Source organism: Equus caballus, chromosome 13, assembly GCF_041296265.1.
Source record: "Equus caballus isolate H_3958 breed thoroughbred chromosome 13, TB-T2T, whole genome shotgun sequence".
Taxonomy (NCBI): Eukaryota; Metazoa; Chordata; class Mammalia; order Perissodactyla; family Equidae; genus Equus; species Equus caballus.
In genome coordinates, this window is record NC_091696.1 from 41,995,814 (window position 1) to 42,022,332 (window position 26,519).

The window sequence follows — 26,519 nt, forward strand, 5'->3', positions numbered from 1 at the left end:
ACTTAAATACATTGCTCTTGACACTGTAATCACTGGTTTACTTTCCTCTTCTCCTTAAGGGCAGGTGCCATCTTTTCCGAATCTTTATAGCTCCAGCTCCTAACCTAGAGTCTGACCCAGAGTATGCATTCAGGTGTTTGGTGACTCAGTGAGTGAATCAACGTTCCAGTGCCGGCTTCCTGAGTGCCTGCTCTGGGCCAGGTCCTCCGTGTTTTATCTCATGTGATGCTCACAGCAGCACTGTGAGGGAGGCAAGGCGATCCCCCATCAAGAGGCTCAGGGAGGTTCAACAGTTCTTGACAAAGAATTGCGTTTGATACCAGGATTATCTACGGAGCCCCGTTCTTTCCGCTGTCCATCATGCTCCCCATAAATTTTCTCAGGTCTAGTGTGCAGCTCTGTCCACCAGGGAGGAAGGCGCCCAAACAGACGGCAGCTAGGTGCATGCCACACAGAGGATGTTGTCTTGACTCTGATCCCCACATCCCTAAGAAAACATCCGAGAGTGTATCTTTTCATTCAAAAATGAAATCCTAGGAAGCAGAAGAGAGACCTTTTGAACTTTTGCTTAAAAGAATATCAAAACTTTTCATTACAGAAAAATTTTAAGCATATACAAAAGTAGAGAAAACAATATAACGAACTCCCATCTCTAAGTGTCCACGGTCTGCGTGGCAAGTCCTATTTTATTAGTACTCTTTCTCTCTCTCCCCTTTAGATAATTTTGAAACAAATCATAGATGATAGCATATCATTTCAACTATGTCTATATATATAAAAGATAAGCGGTCATTTTTAAACAAAACCGCAATACTCCCACCACACGCACACAAAAATTAACTCCTTGATATCAGATATCCAGTGTTCAAATTTCCTGCTCACAGATTTTTTAAATAATTGTTTTGTTTGCACTCTAGTTTCCAAACAGATTCCTGTATTACATTTGGTTGAGTGTCTCTTATCTCTCTTAATCTGTGAATTTCCTCTCTCTGTAGATTCTCCTTACCCCACACCTTTGCAATATATTTAAGAAACCAAGTTGTTTGCTCTGCAGAATTTCCCTTATTCTGGAACATCTTTTTAAGGTTGTTTAACATGTTCCCTGGCTACTGTGTCTGTAATTAACTGGTAGTTAGATCTATAAATTTGATCGGATTCCACACTGAACTAATGGCAAGGATATTTCCTAGATGGTGTTGTGTATTTCCTATGCTTTACATCGGGTGGCACAAAATGTCTCCTTGTCTGTTTGTGATAAGATTGACCAAGTGGGTTCAGATGTTGCCAGACTGGTCCATCCAATATAAAGTTTTCTGTCAGCTTTTCACTTGATGTTTTAGTAGCTATTAACAGTCAATGGCTAGATCCATTATTTCATTAGGGGTTGCAAAATAGTAATATTATAGTTTGTTGCTTCTTTACTTATTATTCCAAATGCTTTTATTTAAAATAAAAAATTTCTGGGCCCGGTGGCACAGCGATTAAGTGCGCACATTCTGCTTCTAGGCGGCCCAGGGTTCACTGGTTCGGATCCCGGGTGGGGACATGGCACTGCTTGGCAAAAGCCATGCTGTGGTAGGCGTCCCAGGTATAACGTAGAGGAAGAAGGGCATGGATGTTAGCTCAGGGCCAGTCTTCCTCAGCAAAAAGAGGAGGATTGGCAGTAGTTAGCTCTGGGCTAATCTTCCTCAAAAAAAATAAATAAATAAAATAAGATAAAAAATTTCTTCTCATCATCTATTTAGTTACCTGAAGATATAGTTCGTACAGAAAAAGCAGAATAAATTATTTAATCCATCCCCCCAGCACACCTTTTTTAAACCAATTTTCAGAATAATTAGTCGGTTTCCTAGCATCTTCCAAAGGTGAGCAATGAGGTTTGTTTTGTTTGTTTGAATCATGTGTGGGGTTTTTGTTGTTGTTGTTGTTTTAAAGATTTTACTTTTCCTTTTCCTCCCCAAAGCCCCCTGGTACATAGTTGTGTATTTTTAGTTGTGGGTCCTTCTAGTTGTGGCATGTGGGATGCCGCCTCAGCATGGCTTGATGAGCGGTGCCATGTCCATGCCCAGGATCTGAACTGGTGAAACCCTGGGCCGTGGAAGCAGAACATGTGAACTTAACCACTCAGCCACAGGGCCGGCCCCTGAATCAAGTTTTTTTAAAAAATATATTTTAGTGCATTACAGTTGCTTTTCTTTTTGATGCTATAAGTATCTTGTTTCTGACCAGTGGGAAACATTTTGAGTTGTCTCTTGAGTCTTCTGATAGAATCCCAAAAGTCTTTGATGGTTTCTTTGACTTCTGGTATTCTTAAGATAGTCCAGGCTCTTCTTAGACATTTCCTGCCTTATATTTGGAATCAGCTATTTCTCCAGGGGGCTTGTTCCTTTTGATGGAAAATGGTGTTTAGAAACCATCATCTCCCTTCTAAGTGTGTCTATTGATAGTGGTTTCATCATCATTTATAGTCTTTTTGAATGAAAGGAGCTAGCAAGGAAGTCCTTTCTTTTTTCTTTTTCTTTTTTTGATGAGGAAGGTTGGCCCCAAGCTAACAGCTGTTGCCAATCTTCCTCTTTTTGCTTGAGGAAGATTGTCACTGAGCTAACAGCTGTGCCAGTCTCCCTCTATTTTTTGTATGTGGGACACACCACAGCATGGCTTGATGAGTGGTGTGTAGGTCTGCGCCTGGGATCCAAACCTGTGAACCCTGGGTCGCCAAAGTGGAGTGCATGAACTTAGCCACTACGCCACCAAGCCGGCCCCTCTTTTTTCTTTTTAAGATAAATTATACTGATATTTCCAATTCTAGTTAGACTCCAGGACTTAATTTAACTTCTTTTAATTTTGTTTCTCTTTTTTTATGCTGAGAATTTCGGTTCCTGTTGGTATTACTTATTTGCTTTATCCCACTCTATGTGATTGTTTCAGAAGACCTATATCAGTGTCACTACTAATCATAGAATTATTGAAAATAATTTTTTTTGCAGTAATTTTTGTCCCTAGAGTTTATCTTACTAGAGATGAACAGTCAAATTACCTTATTTTAAAGTCAGTTGAAATAATTCCTCTTTATGTGGTTAAGCTACCCACTTGATAAACATTTACATTTGTTTTATTTTTACTCTTAGGGATTACCTTTTATAAAATTTAATATTGCTTTATAGTTCTGAAGGCGTTTATGTGGTTCCAAAGACAAATCTACCAGGCTTCTCTCCCCGCCTTCTCCAGCTGAGTTCCTCCCTCCCTTGTAGTGACCAGTTTATTAGTTTTCAGTATATCTTTCCATTTTTACACATATATAAACAACTGCATCATATACCCCCACCTTTTGTTAGGTAGACGGTGATGGACCACACATACTTTTCTGTCCCTTCCTTTTTTTTGTTTAGCCATATATCTTAGAAGTCACTCTTATTCTGCTTCTGTTAAAATGTGATTCTTTATGCTGCAAATGGCGTTAGTGTTCTTCAACCTCCTTAATAAAACATACTTACCTGCTAAACCTAGGTGTTTAATCCTAGTTTAAATAATCAACCTTGTAGCAAAAGTGATGAATAACGTATAAGTCAGATGCTTTGTAAAAAATTAATTCATGAGCAGTGCTCTGCTTCAGATGAATCATTCTTCTTTTACCTTTTCCCATTTTGTTATCTCTTTCTCACTCCCATCAGTATAAAGATGTAAAGCTCATGGACACACAGCATGCTTTTTGAAATATCTACAGACCAATGTGAAAAACAAGAGAAAATGCTCGTATTTATTAAGCAGATTCTTCATTCCGGGCACTGTGCTGCGTGCTTTGTGGTGTTTTTTAAAAAATCTACCTAACAACTCAGTGAAACCGTTGGTGGTATTCCTAATTTATATATGAGAAAGTTGAGTCTCAGGGAGGCTAAATAATTTAGCTAAAGTTATACAGGATTCTTACAGGCTTTTTGGATCCATAGCCCAGTGCATTAAGTTGCCTCTTAGAACATGTCGCATCTACCCTGGTGAGTGTGCCTGTTTGAGAGAGGTGCTGTCTCATGTTAATAAATTGTGTTTTCTTGAAAGAAAAAAACAAAAGGCTGTTAAAGCCCTAAGTTTAAAACCTCCAAATTTCAACCTTACTTCTCTGGGGAGAGAATTTAGATGCCTAGTCCCACAGATCATCAATGTAAAACTGTTAGTTTTTAAAAATTTTAAAAGAAACAGAAATGACCCTGGGATATACAGGCCAATATCAAACGTACTCAGTAATCATCCTTCTAGAACACTCAGCGCTGGTCATCCCCTCAGGAGAGTCCAGTCTTGGCCTTCAGTGGACTGGTTGGCTAATTAGTAGAGGAACTGAGGTGAGTGTGGAGGAAGATGAATTGTTGGTGAAAGGAAGGGAAGTATTGAGTCTGTTCAACCTGGAACAGGAGCTTGAGGGAAAGAGCAGTGGGAGCCATGGCCAAGATGATGGAATGCCATGAGGAGAAGAGTCGTGGCTCTTTATCCTCACGGAGGACTGAGGCAGAACCCTGAGGGCACTCAGGTAGCATTATGAGTCCTATTTCGTTGCTGATAAGAAAACTCAGAGAGGGGAGGTGTCTTGCTCCAGATCATAGAGCTGGTGCTACAGTAGGCAGAGCTCTTCATGTTGATTGGCTAGCCTCCCCCTCCTCTTTGCTAGTTTTGGCTAGATCTAATTATCTTTCAAGGGCTATGCTAGTTTCAGACTGGAAAGATGGTAGAGACCTTTAACATCTGTTGTAAATGATTTTTTTTTTAATAAGTAAGGAAGAATTGCCATGGCCCTCCACTCAGTCCTCCCTCTTATTCAGCTCCTTTCCACATCTGAACAGTTGAAAGAAAGGATCAGACTGACCTGAAGGGAGTATTTATTTATTTATTGCTGAGGAAGATTCGCCCAGATTTGCCCTGAGCTAACATCTGTGCCTCTATTGTGTATATGGGTCACTGCCACAGCATGGCCATCAACAGGTGGTATAGGTCCATGCCAGGGACTCAAACCCGGGCCGCCAAAGCGGAGCATGCCGAACTTAACCACCAGGCCATGGGGACAGCCCCCTGAAGGGAGTGTTTTAAGAAATTCAAATAAAATTCAGCATAAAATGAGAGTCTGGTCAATGTAAAATGCAGAATTTTAAAGTATGTAATTACTAATAAAATGGGATAATTAGCCAGACAAATTGGTTTTACCATGGTATGTTCCTAAGACCTAAAACCTGGGAGCTTTTAAATCAAGATGTAGCAACAGCTCTAACTTGTCCCCGTTCTGTCTCGCCTGCCTGGTGGGGTCCAGGAAGGATGAACTGGTCTGCCTTGTCTCTTTCCTTTGACTTCTCTTGGACCAGTAGGTCAGGACACCTGTGCTTTCTTCCAGAGGAGATATTTCAACAGAATTCCTGAGAATAACATCAAAAGAGATGCAGGCAATTTGGATAAACAAAATGTGGTACATGTATACAATGGGATATTATTCAACTTTAAAAAGGAAAGAAATTCTGACACGTTTTATGACATGGATGAACCTTAAAGACATTATACTAAATGAAATAGGCCAAGCACAAAAAGACAAATACTGTATGATCTCACATGAAATACCTAGAATAGTCAAATTCATAGACAGAAAGTGGGATGGTGGTTGCCACGGGCTCGGGGGAGGAGAGGATGGGAGCTGTTTAATAGGTGTAGAGTTTCTGTCTTGCAGGCTGAAAAGAGTTCTGGAGATTGGTTGCACAATAATGTGAATGTACCTAACACTACCGAGTTGTACACTTGAAATGGTTCAGATGATACATTTTGTTATGTGTATTTTCCCACAATTGAAAATTCAAAAAAGATGCAGGCGACTTGGAATGCATTTTTTATAGTTGAATGAGACTTGAAGCCTTTCTCATGATGGGGGAGGATGCTAATGAGAGACTTAGAATGCTTTAAAAAAATACATAGAAAATTGTGAATTATCAAGAAAAATAGTAGATGAATTGAATGTCCAATTCCTACGTACCTATTTTATACTTTATTAAAATGCTTTTGTAAAAGTTCTCAAGATAAAATACGAGAGGTTGGAAAGTAGATTGAAATAATGCCGTGGGATCTGGCCTTTCCTTCGTCGCCTGTCGTGGGGGCTGTGGCGTGTGTGGCAACCAGGTAGACTATTTCAGCTGAAAGTCTGCTTTACTAGATCTAGAGCATGGAGCGTCGATTCTACCGAAACTGACAAAAGCACACCTGTGAAAGTGGAACAATTGTATTTATTAAAAACTACCTCGTGTATTTTTAAAAGAGTTTAATCTGTAAGATATCTGTCAGTTGATTTTTTTAAATCTGTAATTCATTAAAATTCGGAAGATTTTGGCAATGACTTAGCTTTCTTTGAATTTAAAAACGGAAAAGTTAGCCACCATCTCCAATAAAATTCAGCATTTCCGTTTAAAAGTTCCTGTATGCAGAAGTCTCGAATTTGGCACTGAAAGCCTGCTTTCACCTCACACTTTAAAGCAGTATATCATCTCAAGATTTTATTTTAAATAACATGAAAGCTCAGTTTAATATCACCTTACACTTAGTGTGACATTTGATGTTTTGGAATGCTTTCATGTTTCATAATAGCAGTAATATTTGAATACTAAATTTAAAATTATTTGTAATATAAATTTTATATTTATATTTTTAAGTAGTTAGTGTTCATTTGATTAACCATAATTAAAAATAGTTGGAGCCGGCCCTGTAGCCAAGTGGTTAAGTTCACACACTCTGCTTCAGCGGCCTAGGGTTCACTGGTTTGGATCCTGGTCGTGGACATGGCACCGCTCATCAGGCCACGCTAAGGTGGCGTCCCACATAGCACAACCAGAGGCACTCACAACTGGAGTATACAACTATGTACTAGCTTTGGGGAGACTAAGAAGAAAGAAAGAAGGAAGAAAAAAGAAGATTGACAGCAGATGTTAGCTCAGATGCCAATCTTTAAAATAGTAATAATCATCATCATCTGTGTTTCTAATAATGTTACATATTTTTTTGTCTTCATGTAATAGTATAATTTTTTTAAATGATGCTAACAATTGAAATTTCCCTCAACACCCTTAGATGATAGGGAAGTGAAATACTATTTTTTCCATATCTGTTAACCAAACACGAAACAAATTTCCTGTTTCAGTTACCCAGATCATGTGCAGTTAGGATTATTTGTAGTAGTTTTAGCTGAAATAAAGTATGTAATGTTAAATCCTGTATTTTAATTGCCAGACTGTAGAAGTCCTTGACGTTTTTCTGGCAGTTCTTTTTTGACACTTTATGTTTTATAAAAATTCTGCGGTATACTAGAGGCCAGGAGAAGCCGTCGGGTTCTTGTGTTTATTTGGGGGAGGCGGGTGTAAGGATGAAGAACCTGGCCCAGCGCCACGTCTGTCATGGTGCTGATAGGTGCCTCCATGTTTAAGTGCTGTCTACAGATTTGAGGTGCTTCCTTTTGTCCACTCAAAGATCTCTGATTCAAAGATTTCATTTCATTCAACTGCCAAAGCCAAATGTTTGTCATATGGGAACATTTAGATCCTCCCTTTTGTCCCTCTTTTTCCCGAATACAAAAGAACTAAAATCTGCTCTGTGTTTTCAAGTTTCCATTCCCCAAGTAGAACTAATTATAGACTCTGAGTGATGGCTAAATGGATGTTTATTGTACCATTCCTTAAACTTTTCTGTATATTTGAAGTTTTCATAATAAAATGTTGAGGAAACAATAGAACTGTGGCTTCTAGAAACCTTGTATACATTTCCAACAGAGTAGGGCAGTTCGAGTGGTTCTGGATGGTCTGCAGGTTCCAGGCTCCTGTGAGTTCACAAACAGCTGTCTAGCTGATGGCTTACCTGCCCACTGGGGAAGCTGCTAGAACACTTTCCTCCTTACCCTTCCAGCCATCAGGACCATGCTGTGCAACCTACTTGTTCATTCTGCTTCTGCCCTCCTTCTCCTCTACCTTCTCTCTCTCTCCTTCTTTCCTGATGCTTTTCAAAGCTTTGGACCACTGCCTCCGAAGACTCAGATCACATCACTAAATGCATGGACTTTCCCCTTTTGCCCACATAGGACAGGGAGGGAACAGAGAATCCACTGGCATTTAAATGTCTGCCATGTGCCAGGCACTGTAACATGTGCTCTTTTGTCTTGTTTTCTTATTTAATCCTCACAATAACCTATTTTATAATTGAGGAAACTGAGACTCAGAGAAGTAAAGGAACTTGTCCAGAGTCACCAAACCAATAATTGATGGAACCCAGGTTCAAGCCCTCATGTCTCTCATCCCAAACCCCATTCGTGCTCTTTCCCCGCTGCCTGCTCCCTCCTCATAGATCCACATGTGATCCTTCCTTGCCACCAGAAATGCCTTCCAAGATGCCTTCCATGCTACTGGAATTCTTGGGAATTCTTTGCCTTGGAGACTCTTGTAGAAATGAAAAGGTAAAGTTGGGGACTGTTGTTTATTCATATTAGTGTCCCAGCACCTAACAAATGATGCCTTGTGGTCATTCAGAAAAGGGTTTAAATAAATGAATGCACGAGAGAGCCAGTAACACACTAGGAACACATCTTCCTACCCAGTTTCTTATTGGAGAAGGCCGTGCAGACTGCCTTTTTTCTTTTGAACAGTGTAAAGTCATGCTAGGAATACTTTCAATTGCTTCATTAAAGGTAAGGCAGAAAGAAATGATGTTCTTTTCATAATTGCACCAGTATCCACCTTATTTTGTTGCCTTGCCTGCTGTTTAGACTGGAAGAACCATGGGAAGGTGGAAGTAGATCGACTGTGGATGCCTTGGAACATCCCAGGTCTGAAGACCATTCATGCATGCCTTACCACATTTTTAAAGGGAAAACATTTTAAAAGAGAATCAGTCTCATGCGGTGCTGCAGAAATCAATATTCAGACCACCATTTTCTGAGTATTACATCAGTTACCATCTATTTGATAGAATTGGGGAATTCTTGGGAGTGACCATGAGGTACATTAGTTCATCATCTTAGGTTAGTAATTCTAAGTTTTTTTTTTTTTTTTTTTTTTTTAAGATTTTATTTTTTCCTTTTTCTCCCCAAAGCCCCCCGGTACATAGTTGTGTATTCTTCGTTGTGGGTTCCTCTAGTTGTGGCATGTGGGACGCTGCCTCAGCGTGGTCTGACGAGCAGTGCCATGTCCGCGCCCAGGATTCGAACCGACGAAACACTGGGCCGCCTGCAGCAGAGCGCGCGAACTTAACCACTCGGCCACGGGGCCAGCCCCAGTAATTCTAAGTTCTTAGAAGGGATTAGTTTCTAGTTTGCTGTAGCCATGAATGACCCCCAGAAGGATCTTCTCGAACCAAACTAAGATGCAAGAAGTGTGTGATTTCTTGGTGTCAGAACCTCTGGTAGGTGGTCCTCTGTTAGGGAGCTAAAATAACATTCTCCATGTCACGAGCAGCCCCTCAGGGAGAACCTTGTTTTCTTTTCCTGGTAAAGCCATCACACCCTGTTCATTCCTCAAATCAAATGGTTAGTGCTAATGATGTCATCTCATTTGGAATTTGGCTAAATATATGATGTGAATGTCCATTTAGGATGGCTAAATTGGTGAATATAATGAAACTGTTAAAATTTAGAGTAGCATTCTCCACGTGGTTGATAGCTTTCTTTTTATCCTCTTCTTTCATCTCCAGTTTCTCTCTCGCTCGCTAGCTCAGATCATTTGGCTACAGTGGGTATTAGATAAAGGTGAGTGCCCAAGCAGAGAGGAAAAGTTGGATCCTTCCAGAGTATGAAAGCCCTTCCTGCCTCCTTCCTTCATCATCACTTGTAAAACAGTATTTACTTCCAAATTTGAGCCTGCCCATTGACATTATGGAGTGTTTTCCTTCTCAAGTTGAAGTTAATCAATTTATAAGAAAAACAGAAACAACCAAAAATGACGATTTCCCAAGAGATGGAATATCTTCAAAAATATAGATGATTAAGGTACTATTGCTATAAATGTTGTTTAGGTAACTGGCTTTGTTTTTTGTTTTTTGTTTTTTTTAATTTTACGTTTATTTGAGCAAAAATTGATTGGAATCAGGCTGTGCCAAACTGGAAGTGGTTAGAAGCACTCTGCCAATGGGAGCTAGGGAATGAATTTTTTCTTATGTGTCGTTTTTACTTGCAAATGCTAATAACTGTGAAATACAGTCATACCACACTGATTCGGATGAATGGAAGTGAAGACCGAAGACTCGTCTAGATTGTAGGACATTGTTGAAGAAATGCAGGTATATTGTTTTGAAGAATGAGTGGCATCTATAACTGTGAGAGCAAGTGTTACTTGGTAAAGCCGTATACTTGTGGAGCTGGAAGGGACTTGAAGGTGATCTAGTCCCCCCTCTGTGACATGACAAGGGAGAACTGGAAGGTCAGAGAGGCTGTGTCTCGTTCAGAGTCCCAAAGGCGATGAGTAACAGAGCTGAGTATACCAGACCAGTAATGATTCACTGTTGGTGTAGTAGTTTTTCATGCGTTAGGTGGATCTTTGTCAAGTCCTTGACATTTTTTCTTTTAAAATATTTTCAATGAAATACATGAGCATTGTTTTTAAAGACCAAATAACGCAAAAAAGTTTATAGTAAACAGAAGTCCCCATCACCCCCATCCTGTTCCTCAGCGGCAACAACTTTCAACTTTCTTTGATATTTTCCTTATTTTTCCAAATCATGTACTTATTACCACTTCTTGACTTGCAGATGTGGTCAGCCTGTGCCGTCATTTTTATGGTCGTGTGCTATGTGCAAAGCAAGGACTGCCTGTAGTTTTTAAAGTTTTCCTCTGCTCCCTACATTGTCTCTGTTTCCTCAGAGTTTTTTTCTGACTGTATATTGGTCTATTTGGGTTTTTGTCTCTCATGTTGAAGACTTTCTCCAAATATTTGGCTATTTTGGGCCAAACGTTACTATTTAAGAATGAACTAAAAAGGGATTGAGAAGCTCTGGGTGTGGAGGCAGATCTTATTGATGGTTTTTCTCTGTAGAGTGATAAAGTGAGAAGCTGCCTGTGTAATTATATATCTTTTCTCTGAAGCTTATGCTTTTCCTTGTGGCTTATGATTTTTGTGATCTGCGTGAGAAATGTTTGCCTAAACTAGGGTCACAAAGATTTTCTCATTTTTTTCCTATAAATTTCATAGATTTTTCTTTTATGTTTAGGTATATGATCTATTTCGAGTTGATTTTTATATATGGTGTGAGGCATGAGTACAAGTTCTTTTTTTTAAAAAAAGACTATCCTTTCTCTACTGAATTACCTTGACTCCTTTGTCAAAAGCCAGTTGGCCGTGTATATATGTGAGTCTATTTCCGGACTCTCTTCTATTCCATTGATCTCTCTTCTTTCACCAGTAGCACACTGTCTTGATTACTATAGCTCTATAGTGAGTCTTGAAAACAGGTAGCATGTCCTTCAACCTTGTTCTTCTTTTTAAAAAAATATTTGTTCTAAGTCCTTGACTTTTCCACAGAGAGTTTAGAGTGAGTTTGTTGATTTCTGCAAAAAGCCTACAAGGACTTTGATTGAGATTGTGTTGAATCTACAAATGATGTGGGGGAGAATGAACATCTTAACTATATTGAGTCTTCCAACCCATGAACATGGTGTATCTTTCACTAATTCAAGTTTTCTTTGATTTTTCTATCAGTGTATTATAGTTTTCAGCATGCAGATTTTGCATATGCTTTATTAGAGTTGTCCCTAAGTATTTTGTTTTTTGATGCTATTGTAAGTCATATTTTTGAAGTTCAACTTGCAGTTCATTGCTAATCTAAAGAAATACAGTTGATTTGTGTGTTTTGACCTTGTATCCTTGGACCTTACTTAAGTTCACTTATTAGTTCTAATAACTTTTTGTAGGCTGTGTGGTGTTTTCTGTTTACGTGGTCATATCTGTAAATAAAGGCATTTGTATGTCTCCCCCTCCAGGGGAGTGTATGCATTTTATTTCTTTCTCTTGCCTGTTGCGCTGGTGAGGGCCTCTAGTACAGTGTTGAGTAGAAGTAGTGAGAGCCAACATCTTTGTCTTGTTGCTGATCCTAGGGAAAAACTACTCAGCTTATGTATGATATTAGCTGTAAGGATTCAGTTTTCTTAGAGATCGATTTTCTGATTTGCAACTTGGGGAAGATAAGCCTGACTGCTGGTGTGATCGGCAGAAGGAAGCCAGAGGCCTCACTTCTCAGCATTCGGGGGATGCTACTTCCCCCGTTAGTCAGTTCTTGTTGCCCCACCCATTCCCACTCTCTACTGCTGGACCAGGTGCCAGAGACTAAAGCTCCTCTCCGGTTCTCTCTGGCTGGGGGAATGCTGGTGCCGTGGCTTCCCGGGGATGGGAGTGGAGATCCTAGGACAGCTTTCTCCCTGCTGACATGGCCCCCGTCCTTATCACCTGCTTGTTTCAGGAATTTGGTGCCTGTGGTTTGCCAAGATTTTGCAGGGCTCTGTTGGGTGAATCAGCCTTTTATACCACACTTGGATTTCTGTCTCCTCCTCTACGCATGGTTCTTTGGCACTCTTCTCCCAGCTTGTCACCTCCAAAGAGAGTGCCTCCAAAGTGAGCTGACATCCCACCCTCTGGTGCTGCGTCTCCTCTCCTCTCTGCCTCGTAGAGATTTCTCTCTCTGCAGATAAATGTGTTCAATCGGTTATGTCTAACTTCCTAGGAATGTTTTAAAAGCAGTTCATTTTCTGAAATAGTTGGGCTTTTGGTATAGGAGGGGGAGTTGGTTTTTTTCCTCCTATAACTTTGATTACATTACTGGTTTCATTAGCAAACCCTTTCATCAGAGTCAAAGGTGAATTTTAGTGCAAAAGTAAATTTCATCCCAGCTTCTGAAAATTTCAGATCTTCTCAATTCAGCTCCAATTAATTGTATGTTGTCTGTAAATTCTTAATTTAGGAATTCGTGTTAGAGTAATTTTTTTCATGTTTGTCAATTCATCTTTTCTATTGAATTAAAGTGAGTTAGCAGTAGGGGATTGTTTAAAATATTCAAACCAGGTTCTTGTAAAAAGTATTTCTAATTGAATGCCATTGATTCTTTATAACCCAGAACCATTTTCTCTCTCATTTAGGCCAATTTATATAATTACGGATAAAATTTATATCTGGGACTGAGCACATGCTCACACAACACATTCGTATATTCTCTCTCCCCCCATCTCTCTCTTACTTTTTCTGTCTCTGTAACACACACATACACACACACACACACAGACACACTCACTCCTTTTCCACAAGAGATGTCCATTATTACTGGCTAGCTATCATACAGACATACCTTATTTAATGTTAATTTTAACAGTTTAGCAGCAATCTTCAAGGGTTGGCCTTCTGAATTGAGCATAGGCTGTGCTGCATCCTCCCCTCATCCACCCAGATCGTGCCCGAAAACAGAAATAGTCACGCTCCTGGAATTTGAATTCAGTATGAAAGTTTGTGAAAACAATAAAAATGCATTTTCTAGCTCCCACTTCCCCAGATTTTTCCAGTTTGCTGTGCTGTGTGAGGTATTTTGTACAGTGGGACATTCCTCTTTCCCTTAGTTACATCTATAGGGAATGGGTTTTTATCCAGACAGACTGGGGAAGTGGACTTAAACCATGTTAATATTATATGCAGTGCAGGATGAAATAAGCAGTTTGGGTTTGTCACTTGCCTTATTGCTTTGGGGGGAAGCATTCCCGTATTTCATCCGTTCAACAAACTTGACTCGGCGGACTTACTCTCTGCAGGCCGTGTGCCAGGGGCGAGAATGTCATGGTCCAGAGGAGGCGGGATCCTTCCCTGTGGAGCTTACGTTCTAGAGGCAGAGAGAGAATAAACAAAGAAACAAGGAGGAAGCACAGGCAGGGTTGAGTAGGAGGGAGACGAAACAAGGTAGAAGGATGAGTCCTGCAGGGTGAGGGGCTCCTCAGGGGTCAGGGACGCCTTCTCGAGGGGTCTCTTTTCATCTGAGACCTGCACCCTAAGAACCGGCCCTGGGAAGGTGTGGGTGAGGAGGGGGTTTTGAGCAGTTCAGAGAGCACTGGGCTTGGGGCCCAGTCTCAGATCTCCCTGACCAGCTACACAAACTGAGGGAAGCCACTTAGGCGGAGGATGAGGGGTCTTGTCTGTGAAACGGGAATGAAAACACGTGTTCAGCTTCAGATGGTCATATACAAGTATCCGATGAGAGAATTTTGTAAGCTGGGCAGCCCTTTACACTGAAAGGTGGCTGTTTTATCCAGCAGCACGAACCTCCCAGCCCACGAAAGGACTTAGTCTGTCTCTGTAAGACTTACTCTAAAGCCATAGGAATAAAGACAGTGTGGTGCTGGCGTAAGGAAAGACAAATAGATAATGAAACAGAACAGAGTCCAGAAATACAAGCACACATTTGTGGTCAGTGGATTTCCAGTACTGTTTCCAGGCAGGAATTCCTTCCTGGCATTTCTAGGGGCATTTGTATGTTACTCCAGATCCTGAGAAAAATCAGTTGAGAGATCAGGATAAAAGAAGAAATCTGTGGGAATCAAAGTCTAACCATCAACATAGACACTCCTAGTTCAAAAGAATCCACTGACATGAAGTCCAAAGCAAGAGTGGAATCAATGTCAGAAGTTCAGGTCAGCATTTCTGAAACCAGGACAGGAGCATGTTGGAGAGAAGGGGCCACGATCGGATCAGTCATTCCTGCTTGTCATTGTTGCCGTGTTAGAAGTGTGTGTTCATGGCACTGTCTGCTGCTAACAGTGAGTCATTCTTATAAATAAAAATATATTAATGAATTTATACACATTAGTACACTTTATAAAAATCCTGTGAATCTTGGGGCTGGCCTGGTGGCGTAGTGGTTAAGTTTGCGTGCTCCATTTCAGTAGCCCAGGGTTCGCAGTTTCAGGTCCCAGGCACAGACCTAGCACCGCTCATCAAGCGACGCTATGGAGGCATCCCACACAAAATAGAGGAAGATTGGCACAGATGTTAGCGCAGGGCCAGTCTTCCTCACAAAACAAACAAACAAAAAAACCAAACAAACGAAAAAGAAACTGAAATGCATAAGTGAAAATTATTATTTTTTTAAATCCTGTGACTCTGGTTCCAAGAAAGAATAAGTTTTGGAAGCAGTCCTTAAAATTGGCACTTGGAAACATGTTTCTATGTAGTAGTGTTGTCAGCCTTGCTAGCATATCCAAATGTTACGTTATCTTAATAGAATCCAGTAGTGTTTCAGTGTTTGAATATTTGCTTTAGGCTACTGTTCTTTGTAAATACATTTACAGAAGAAACACAGATGTAAATATCACTGTGGAATACTCCACTGTGACATCAGCTGATCTAAAATCTGAATTAGGACAAGCAATATCAATTTTTACAGCAAAACCAAAATCGAGGCAAGCAGACAAAATATTTTCATCCCCAGAATAGGAAATGAGCTTCCGTGAGGCAGTATGTAGTCTAACTCTCACCTTGTGTTGGCTTTAGACGCACTCAAGACAATTTGACCAACGTCAGCACAACTTGAAAGAAACTCTTCTGCACCTGGAATGTCGGTCACAAGACAAATACTAGCGATTAATGTGTGTGTGTTTTAAAATCTCATTTAAGAATAACTTTTAAATATTAAGTATTTGTGACATCTTTCAATTTATAAGTGAATTTATTGGGCATCCATTCGACACTAATGTTTTATTCTTTTAATGTTTTCTATTACCTATGTCTATATCAATTAGAGATTATTTTTACGTTACTGAAATATGTAATTTTGTAATAGTGTATTGGTTCATAATAACTCATGTATTTATTACTATACCTTACTTTACTGACCTAACCCTTGAAATTTTTAATATAACCCTATCACAGAAAAGTGATTTCTGTTTATGATTATGATAACTCATTATTACTTAAAAAACATAATAAAGTACTATAAAAAATACAGAATAATTTATGATTTGGGAATTCCAATTTCTTGTTCTTAAATCCTGAAGATTAGTAACTGTTGGAAAGTTGGAAAATTAAAAATTTCTGGCAAAGGTCCTGGTTATCCAGTAGGCAAAGGTTAGTTTTGTCAACAAATAATGCCAAAGCAGTTGGATAACAGAAAATGAACAGCAAAAGAAAATGCCCTTCTACTCTTACATCACACCATATACGTAATGAACTTAAAATAACTCATAGCCCTATATGTAAGAATTAAAACTATAACACTTCTAGAGGAAAAGATTAGAAAAAATCCTAGTCACCTTGTGCTGTGAACTGAATTGTGCTCACTCCCTCCCCAATTCGTATGTTGAAGCCCTAATCCCCAATGTGATGGTATTAGGAGACAGGGCCTTTGGGAGGTTATTAGAGTTAGATGAGGTCATGAGGGTGGGGTCCTCATGATGAGATTAGTGCTCTTATAAGAAAAGGAAGACAGAGAGAGAGAGCTCTCTTCTACCATCTACAAAACATCGCAGAAAGAAGGTAAAGAAGACTTAAAGATATCCCATGTTCATGGATTCAAAGACTTAATGTTGCTAAGATGTCAGTACCAACTAAAGTGATCTACAGATTCAATGCAATTCCTCTGAAAATTCCAATGACAATTTTTGCAGAAATAGAAAAATCCATCCTAAAATTCATATGGAATCTCAAGGGAACTCAAATAGCCAAAACAATCTTGAAAAAGAACCAAGTGGAGGACTAACACTTTCTAATTTCAAAACTTGCTACAAAGCTAAAGCTACAGAAAACAAAATAGTGTGGTATTGGCATAAGGACAGACATGTGGACCAATGGGACATAAGAGAGAGCCCAGAAATGAACCTTCACTTACATAGTCAGATGATTTTCAACAAGGGTGCCAAGACCATTCAATGGGAAAACGATGGTCTGTGTAATAAATTGGGTAAACTGGATATCTACGTGCAAAAGAATGAAGTTGGACACTTATCTTCGTATTATGGAATATGTATAAAAATTAACTCAAACTGGGTCAAAAATGTAAATGTAAGAGCTAAAATTATAAAACTCTTAGAAGACAACATAGGGTAAGAGCTTCACGCATTGCATTTGGCAGTGATTTTTTTTTTTTTTTTTGTATATGACACCAAAGGCACAGGCAACCAAAGAAAAAAATAGACAAATTGGACTTCATGAAAATTAAAGACTTTTTTTTAATCAAAAGATACTATCAACAGAGTGAAAAGGCACACAGAATGGGAGAAAATATTTTAGAATCATATATCTCATTAGGGGTTAATATCTAGAATATCTAGAGAACGCCTAAAACTCAACAACAGCAAAAAACAAACTAATTCAAAAATGGGCGGAGAACTTGCTTAGACGTTTCTCCAAAGAAGATACACGAATGGCCAATAGCACATGGAAAGATCACTAATCATTAGGGAAATGCAAGTCAAACTCACAATGAGATACCACCTCACACCCATTAGGATGGCTACCATCAAAAAAAACAACAACAAGACAAAAACAGAAAATAACAGGTGTTGGTCAGGATATGGAGAAATTGGAATCTTGTGCTCTGTTGGTAGAAATGGAAAATGGTATAGTTATTATAGAAAGCGGGATGATGGTTCTTCAAAAAACTAAAAATAGATTAACAATATGATCCAACCATTGCACTTCTTAGTATATACCCAAAAGAATTAAAAGCAAGGTCTTGAAGAGATATTTGTATACCCATATCTGTAGCAGCATTATTCATAGTAGCTAAAGAAACACCCCAAGCGTCCATTGACAGATGCATACATAAGCAAAATATGAAATATATATACAGTGGAGTATCATTCAGCCTTAAAAAGGAAGGAAATTCTGACACATACTACAACGTGGATGAACCTTGCTTGACATTATGCTAAGTGAAATAAGCCAGTCACAAAAGAACAAATTCTGTATGATTCCACTTATATGAGACCCCTGAAGTAGTCAAAATCAGAGACAGAAAGTAGAACGGTGGTTGCCAGGGGTTGGGAGGGAGAGGGGCGTGGGGAGTTATTGTTTAATGGATATGGAGTTTCAGTTCTGCAAGATGAAAGAATTCTGGAGATGGATGGTGGTGATGGTTGCACAACAATGTAAATGTACTTCATACCACCGAACTGTACGCTTAAAAATGGTTACGATGGTAAGTTTTATGTTATGTGTATTTTACCACAATAAAAAACATGAAAACTCAGAAACGTCTTTACACAGATGTTCATATTTACAATAGCAAAAAATTGGAAGCAGCCCAAATGTCCAACAACTGGTAAGTGAATAAATGAATTGTGGTATAGCCATACTATGAACTAGGTACTACTCAGTAATAAAAGGAATGAAACACCAGTACTTCCAGCTTTGTGGCTGGTTCTCAGAGTATTATGCTAAGTGAAAGAGCCAAACACGAAAGAGTAGATAACGTACTGTATGATTTCATTCGTATGAACTTCTAGAAAAGGCAAAACTGTAGGGACCACAGCAGATCAGTGGCCACAGGAAGGGGATTGAGTACAAAATGGCACAAAGAATCTTTTTGGAGAAAAGGAACTGTTCTATATCTTGATTGCTGTAGTGCTTACATGGTTCTATGCAATTCCCAAATTAGCTAAACTGAACACTTAAAATGAGTGAATTTTATTGCATGTAAATAATATCCTAATTTAAAATAAAGAGGGGGAAAATCTTATGGGACAGCCAGATTTTTGTGGTTTTTACAGCAAAAGGTATTTGTAGGAGCTTATAAATATGACCTAATAAGCAAACATTTTTTCTACTAAAAAGAGGAAGTTATTGGAGACACCCACCCACGCAGAATTCGATTTGTAGTTGCTGCATTGTTAATAATATCTTAACTTACAGCAAAATTCGAAGTTTGACCTAATAGCCATTATAAGTAGGATGGCTTATTGTTTGCATCTCCCATATAAATGCTAATCAAGGTTTAATGTTCAATTTTGTCATAACTAAGTTGCGTCTCTAATATTTTATTTTTTAATTAATCACCGCTTCTTCAGTGGATTTAAGTGTGCGCTTCACATTCATACTTTGTGCATTATAATTCTGCACGCAGAATGAGCTCAGACCCATGGGAGGTTCTGTGGCCTGATTTTCATTTTGACCTTTGACCTTTAAAATCAACCTGTAAAGGACTATCTTACCAACATGCATATGCTGAGAGTATGTATACATACCTACACACACACGCAACTGTGCCTTGAAAGTGTATAAATAATCACAAATGTAAAGGCAATACTTCTGTGTCTGGTTTTCAATGTATAGTAAAAACTAGTTTTGATCCAAAACTGCTTTCGTTAAGCTTTATGGGATATAATCACAGCTTTTAGTTTTACTAGAGAACGATGGTTGAGAGAATTTTGTGCCGATGTGGATATTTCATACATCCACATATTTAGGCATGTGAAATATATTAATTTCACACATATCTGAGGGCTGTCTCAGGCAGGGCATCCGATAAACCACAGCCCTTCCTAGGAAGCAAAGGGTTCTTATTTGAGAGCAGAAACTACAGATTAGGACCTAAGAAATATGTTGTAAATTAATTGGGAAAATGTTTTGAAAGTGCTTTGTAAACTTAAAACTTACATACGAACAAGAACCTTCCAGAGGCAAGGTTCTAGCATAGTCCCTGAGGCACAGTAGACTCTCAAATGTTTGTGGAGAGGAGCATTGCAGATTCATGGGCCTAGTTGGTCAAAAATACCACAATAACTTACGGTTAGGATAAAAATAATGTCTTCCAGCAAATGCCTATAAAAACATCAGTTGCAATTAATGCTACAATTAATCACTCAATCCCTATGTTTATAGAATATCCACCTAATGTTAAAGTATGAGTTTTGACAAAAGCATACTCCTGTAAAGATACAGAGCGTTAACATCCCCCACAGAAAGTTCCCTCAGGTTCTCCCCATCCATCCCTGCCTGCCCGCTGCCCACCTCCACCATTCTGAATTCTTTTCTCCATAGTTTAGCAGACGTTTCTGGAATTTCATATAAATGGAATTGTGAAATACCCACTCTTTTATGTGAAGGCTTTATTCACTTAGAATGTTTTTGAGATTCCTCCATGTTGTTGTGTATATCAGTAGTTCCTTATTGTTACATGCCGAATTGTTTTTATTTTTTTAAAGATTGGCACCTGAGTTAACGTCTGTTGCCAATCTTCTTTTTTTCTTCTTCTTCTTCTTCTCCCCAAAGCTCCCCCATACGTAGTTGTATATTCTAGTTGTAGGTCCCTTTGGTTGTGCTATGTGGGACGCCGCCTCATCGTGGCCTGATGAGTGATGCCATGTCCGTGCCCAGGATTCAAACCGGCAAAACCCTGGGCCGCTGAAGCAGAGCATGCAAACTTAACCACCGGGCCCTGGTGGTTAACCAATGGAAAACACTGAATTGGTTTTCATTGTATACATATACCACAGTTTGTCCTCTGTGCTGCTTTGCTGGACACCTGCACTGTTTCCACTTTTTGTTTATTATAAATAATAAGGGTGAATGACTTAAGGGCCCCCGAGACAGACAAGCAGAGTGTTACGGGCAGCATGGAAGCAAGGGAACATTGAACGTAGGAACTGGGGAACATTCTTAGAGGCTGGTGGTATTTGAGCAGGAAGAGATGGCCAGTAGGGCCTTGGCACACACTGCAACAGTGAAATGGAAACTGTGGGCTGGATAGGGGCTGATCAGCCCACTAATGGGACAGTGGATATGTCTGGAAGAGTGCATGTAATGGAATTCATTAAGGTCAACGCATGTTGTCTTTGCAGCTTAGCCACCTTGTGGAAGATAAGGCTAGAAAAGCAGATTGCGACCCAGATGACAGAGGATCCTAAGTGCTATGCCAAGCAGTTTAAATTTAGCTTTGTAGTGGAGAGCCATAGAAATTTTTGAGCTGGGAATATCTTGATCAAATTTCTGCTTTGGAAGAAGTTCGGCAACTTTGGAAGCAATGGATTTGAAGGGGAAGGGAGTCTGGAAAGAGGCGGAGAGGGAGAGACTGACCAATTAGGATTCTGTTTTAATAGTCTAGGGGCAAGAGGAGCAGGGCCCACGGCAGCAGTGAGTGAGGAAAGAGCTGGCATGGCAGCAGAAAGGAGTGAAATGGGTAGGCCTGGAGGTGGAGGTGGCCTGAGGGAGGCGCTCGTTATGTTGGTGGAATGTTACTGGATAATGAAGTGTGCTTCAGAAGGAGCCAGGGCTCAGGCATTGAAAAATGCAGAGGGGCAGATGCTGGCTCTGAGGGCGGGAGCCCGGGCGGCTGCAGAGGGATTCAGTTGTATCAAATGGGACATTTTGTTAATGGTCAGGGCAGCTTCCCCCTTGTGTTAATAGGTTGATAATGTATTTATTAGTCGGGTATAAGCACACACACACTTCAGTCCTGGATTGTGTCACAGCAGGCATCAGAAGGTGTTCCTCAATGAAATGCACTTTTCCTTATTTATTACACATCAAGCTTGTCAGGTATCTCCAATAATTCTTTTTTTTTTTTTTGCTTTTAATTTGGAAATAATTTCAAACTTGAGAAAAAGTCACACAGATATTACAGAGAACACTGATATACCCTATCCAGATACATCTGTGGTTAACATCTTGCTCCATTTGGTTTTTGCTTTCTGTGCACATGCTCTCTTTTCCTCCTTCTCTCTCTTTTCCTCTCCCTCCCTATCTGTAAACACGTACTCTGTGTGTCGAGTTTTCTCTCCCTCTCTGTCCGCCCCCCCATATACATTTTTTTTTTCTGAACCATCTGAAGGGAGTTAGATACATCATGGTCCTTTATCCCTAAATGCTCTAAATAAGGGCACTCTCTTTCATGCCTGTAGTGTGGTTACCAACCTCAGTAGCTCAACATTGATATAATACTTCAGTCTACTCTTCCTATCCCAGCTTTGTTATTTGATCCAATGTGGTCTTTATTGCTTTTTCCCCTCCAATATCAGATCCAGTCTATGACCCAGCATAAGATCCAGTCTATGGATAAGGTGTTGCACCTAGTTTTCATGTCTCTTTAGTCTTTTTTATGACAATGACATCTTTGAAGAACACCAGCTCCCCTCCCTACTTTTTGTCAATGAAATGTTTTTCATCTGGGTTTGTCTGATGTTTCTTTGTGATTACATTCAGGTTATACAGTCCTGACCAGAATACCACATAAGATGTTGTGTTCTCGGGATGTCAGTCTGTGAAGAGACACTTTAAGACCATGCAAATATCCTGCTCTTCTCAAAATACCTCCCCAGATTTAGCATCTCTTGATGATTTTTGCCTCAGCCTTTCTTTATGTGATGGTCGCAAGAGGATGATTTGCCAACTCCATCTCTTTCTGCCTTTACCATTTCATAGTCAGCATTCATCTGTGATTCAGAGCTCGCCCTTCTCCTCTGTGTTATATATTGGTGTAGACTCATGGGTTCCTATTTTTTCAATGGTTTAGACTTTATTATTGCCCCTTAATTATTTTGGTGCTCCACTACGTGGCCAGTGGGCGTCCTTTCTCACTGGCTCCTGCGTCCCTGTGCATGCGCCATCATTTCTTGAGCAGTTTCCTACTTTGTGGTATTGCAACATGGTCCAGGCTCGTTTTGAACCTCCTTTACCAGCCCTGAAATCAGCCACTTCTTCAAGGAGGCTTGGTTTTTTGACTGGGCTATGGTATTAGAAACTAAGATCTGGACACTAGATGTGCTCATTGCTGCTGGGATTTCTTTGCTTCCAGGTCCTTTCAGTGGACAGAGCTGGGAAATATGTGTACGGATGTACACACATTCATAACCATACGTATATGCACACACATGTATGTATACACATATGCACATAGTTATTTTAGAAGTCACAAGCCCAACCCCGTATGTTCAATTCCATTTCATCCCCACAGGGTTCTTCCTTGCCTTGCCCGATTTCTTTATCTGTCTGTCTTCCAGCCACATCAGCAGATTTACTCATTTGCTCAGTACTGTAATGCATCGAAGTATTTGCAGCATTGCTTCCCTCGTTCCGCTGCAGAAGCCCGCCTGCTGAAGAGTTCAGGGTGTGTGCCGTTTTCCCCGCACCCCGCGCGGTTGGGAAGACCGGACTCGGAAATGCCTCGTCTGCACTTTGCTTTTCTTCGCTTTTTTCACTGGAAATTATTCCACATCAGTTCTTTGAGCTCTCCATTCTTTCTTGTAACTGCTTAGTACTTCTCTGATTGTGTGTGCCAATGTTCTTAGACATTTAGGCGCTTTGCAATATCTTTTTTTTTTAATTTTATTTTTCCTTTTTCTCCCCAAAGCCCCCCAATACATAGTTGTATATTTTTTAGTTGTGGGTCCTTCTAGTTGTGGCATGTGGGACGCCGCCTCAGCGTGGCTTGATGAGCGGTGCTATGTGTGCGCCCAGGATCCGAACTGGCGAAACCCTGGGCCGCCAAAGCAGAGCGCGCAAACTTAACCACTCGGCCATGGGGCCGGCCCCTGCAATATCTTGCAATTACAAATAATGCTGCAGTGAAGAACCTTGTGCATAATATTTATGCATTGTTGGAGGCGTGTCTTCTAAATTCCTACAAGTGGGATTCCTAGCTCAAAGAGAAAATGAATGTGTAGTTTTGTTAGACATTGCCACATTCCCCTACATAAGAGTAGCTTGTGGATTTTGCATTCTTATCAGCCATGTATGAGAGCCTCTTTCTCCAGTTCCGTGAATAGAATAGTTTACCAAGCTTTTGGATATTTTTGCTAATCTAGTGGGTGAGAAACAATATTTCAGTGTCATTTTATTTTGCATTATGAATGGAATTGAACATCTTTTCATGTGCTTAAGGTGTGTGGGGGGGTTGTTTGTTCATAGCTTTGCCCATTTTCTTCTAGGAGTTTTGGTCTTTTTTCCTTCAATTTTGAGTGTTATTTGTATATTAAGAACATTAACTCTCTAGTTGTGATATATGTTACAAATATTTTCTCCTGGTTTGTCATTTGTTTTTTGACTTGGCTCATGTTATTTACTGCCGTGCAAAAGATTTTTATTTTTATGAGATCAAATTTATAAATCTTTTATTGCATCCGGATTGTGAGTTATAGTAAGAAAGTTTAAAAGTCCATCTTTGCACCAGTAATTTGAGACATCACACTGGATTTCTGTATGCATTGGGGCTATTTCTGGACTTTGTATTTCTTGAAGTATTTTTAATATCGATGGTTCCAGCTGAGTTTTCATTAAACATTTACGTCTAAGTCAACCGGTTCCAGGATTTGCTGCTCAGAGGAATTTTTAGTCCTCTTCCCCTTTTGTGATATGAGAGTGGGTCATTATTTTCTTATTTATACCCCCTGAGTTTTCCAGATTGTCTGAAACCAGCCAAAGTTTTTTAAAGATATTATCAGTTTTTAACCAGTAAACTTTAGCATGAGTTTTTAATACCCCCCCTTTCTCCACATCTGTTCAGTAAAAGAGATGTTTCAGAAAGCTGCGTGTAATAGATGTGAAAAAGATGACAAATGCAAAGCCAGCCAGCCAGTCTTAAGAGGCCCTGTACTCTAAGCCCCGTTCCGCTTCCTCTGGCTTCTAAGAACCACCAGGGAAGCAGTTTATTCTCCTCCTTCTTTACATGAGTGAACAAGTGTCAAGTACAGAGAAGATGTGAGTGCGGGAGTAACACAGAGGAACTAAAATAATTGGGTAGCCAGAGTTTTTTATATGTAACATTTTAAGTGTTCACTTCCTAGGGAATGCTTAAATTGGAGTACGTTCGAGTTTTCTCTCTCCCTCGCTCCACCCCCTCTCTTTGCTTCAGTGGCCTCCCTTAAGCGGAATGACTTGATTTTTTTATGCTTTTCATAACTTGGGGCCTATAATAAAAAGTCTATTTGTAAGGCCCATTTAGAGGAGGCAGGACTCACACTGGCCATGTGGTCTCTGTTTTTATCAAGTTGTATTTCAGGGAACATATTTTCTTAAGGAAAAATCTGGACATTAATCTGATTTAATTCAACATGTCAGATCCTATAAAGCTTTAAAAATGAAGCCAGGTTTCATTATGAATTTGACAAGTCACCTTTTTGGAGTAGAAGAGAATTAGATGAAGGTGGAGCATGCCCTGTAAGCATATTCAAATGCATGAGCAGTGTGATAGCCGCCAGACTCAAGAACCCTTCTGTTCTCTGTGTATCCATTAGGCAGTCATGAAGCTAACAATGCCATCTTCTGATTTGATGTAATCAAGACCATTATTTGTTATAGCAGCTCCGCTCTTCTCTTCTACTCTTCTGTTACAGGAGCTCTACCAAAATAGAGACCAGGGATTTGCTTTAAAAATTTGTTCTTTGAAGCACTAAGAACGGTTTAGATTTGTGTATATCTATGCACAAGCATAGTGTAGAACTTGGTGCTGAAGAAGCTTGTCATGGGTAAACTTTTAGACTTCGGGTCATGATAAGGTCTTCAACTTTCATCTACAGGCGGCAGCCGCCCATGTGGTTGACTGCTAGTTAAGTGTTAACGGAATTAAGCGTATTAAAATATTTTTATAGGCTAGTCTTCCTGTTACTCTTAACACCTTTCATGTTGTTCCACTGTTTGCGTTTCAGTCTTACAGCTACCGGCACAGTAGGAAAGAGAACCCTGAGTCCCAGTAGAGCAGAAGCTGGCTTGGAGGCCAGAGTATCGGAGGAGCTTTCTGACGCTGAGCTTGAGCAGACAGATTCCTGTGCAGAATCCCTCTCAGAGGGAAGGAAAAAGGCCAAGAAATTGAAAAGAATGAAGAAAGACCTTTCTCCAGCAGGTTTGTATCAGATCTTACTAAAGTCCCGGCATCGTATACTCTTTAGTGCTCTAGAAACTCGTGTTTGGGGGAGAAATTAGAGCATGGCTTCAGTTGGTGGGAGAGCCCATGTAGTCTCCGTGGTTTTTAGGATCAATTTAATTTAATTTGAGGAATCGCTAAAATGCCCTGACTCTTGATAGAGTAAGGCTTGGTGGGGAACTCCTTGTTAAAGATGGTTATTCCGGGGGCCGTCCTGGTGGCGCAGCAGTTAAGTGCGCACATTCTGCTTTGGCGGGCATGGCACCGCTTGTCAAGCCATGCTGTGGTAGGCATCCCACATATAAAGTAGAGGAAGATGGGGTCGGATGTTAGCTCAGGGCCAGTCTTCCTCAGCAAAAAGAGGAGGATTGGCAGCAGTTAGCTCAGGGCTAATCTTCCTCAAAAAAAAAGGAAAAAAAGATAGTCCGCTTTGGTAGTCTTCTCTCTCTCCTCCTTGGTTTAGAGGTTTTGCCGATGTGTTTAAGTGGCCTCAGTCTGTTAAATGTGCACTTATATTTGCACGAAGGCCTGCTCCTACACATGTTATTTTCAGTGGCAGAGTTTTCACTGTTCCCAGCAAACCCCCGACAGCCTGGATTTCTCTTCTAAGCAGAATTACGTAAGGGGCAAAGGAAACAGGAAATGAACGCAGTTTGAGAGCCTACCACGTGCTAGACACGGAGTAGGAGCCTTTTCTCTCCCTAGTTAAT

At 40.0% G+C, this 26,519-nt stretch overlaps 1 protein-coding gene across 13 annotated transcripts in view; it reads left to right on the forward strand.

Annotated features, from left to right (window-relative positions):
• The window catches only part of PARN (poly(A)-specific ribonuclease), a 242,520-nt gene that overhangs the window by 114,001 nt on the left and 102,000 nt on the right, over positions 1-26,519 (forward strand). For 12 of the 13 annotated variants that reach the window (XR_011424326.1, XR_011424327.1, XM_070230978.1 and 9 more), the window contains one exon: positions 25,595-25,788. Coding sequence is in view for 11 of the 13 variants with exons in the window: in XM_070230978.1 (XP_070087079.1) it covers positions 25,595-25,788 (194 nt within the window). In the remaining 2 variants the exon portion in view is untranslated. Of the gene's footprint in view, positions 1-15,509; positions 15,966-25,594; positions 25,789-26,519 lie in introns of those variants that run through there. The other variant, XM_070230981.1, reaches the window with a different exon arrangement.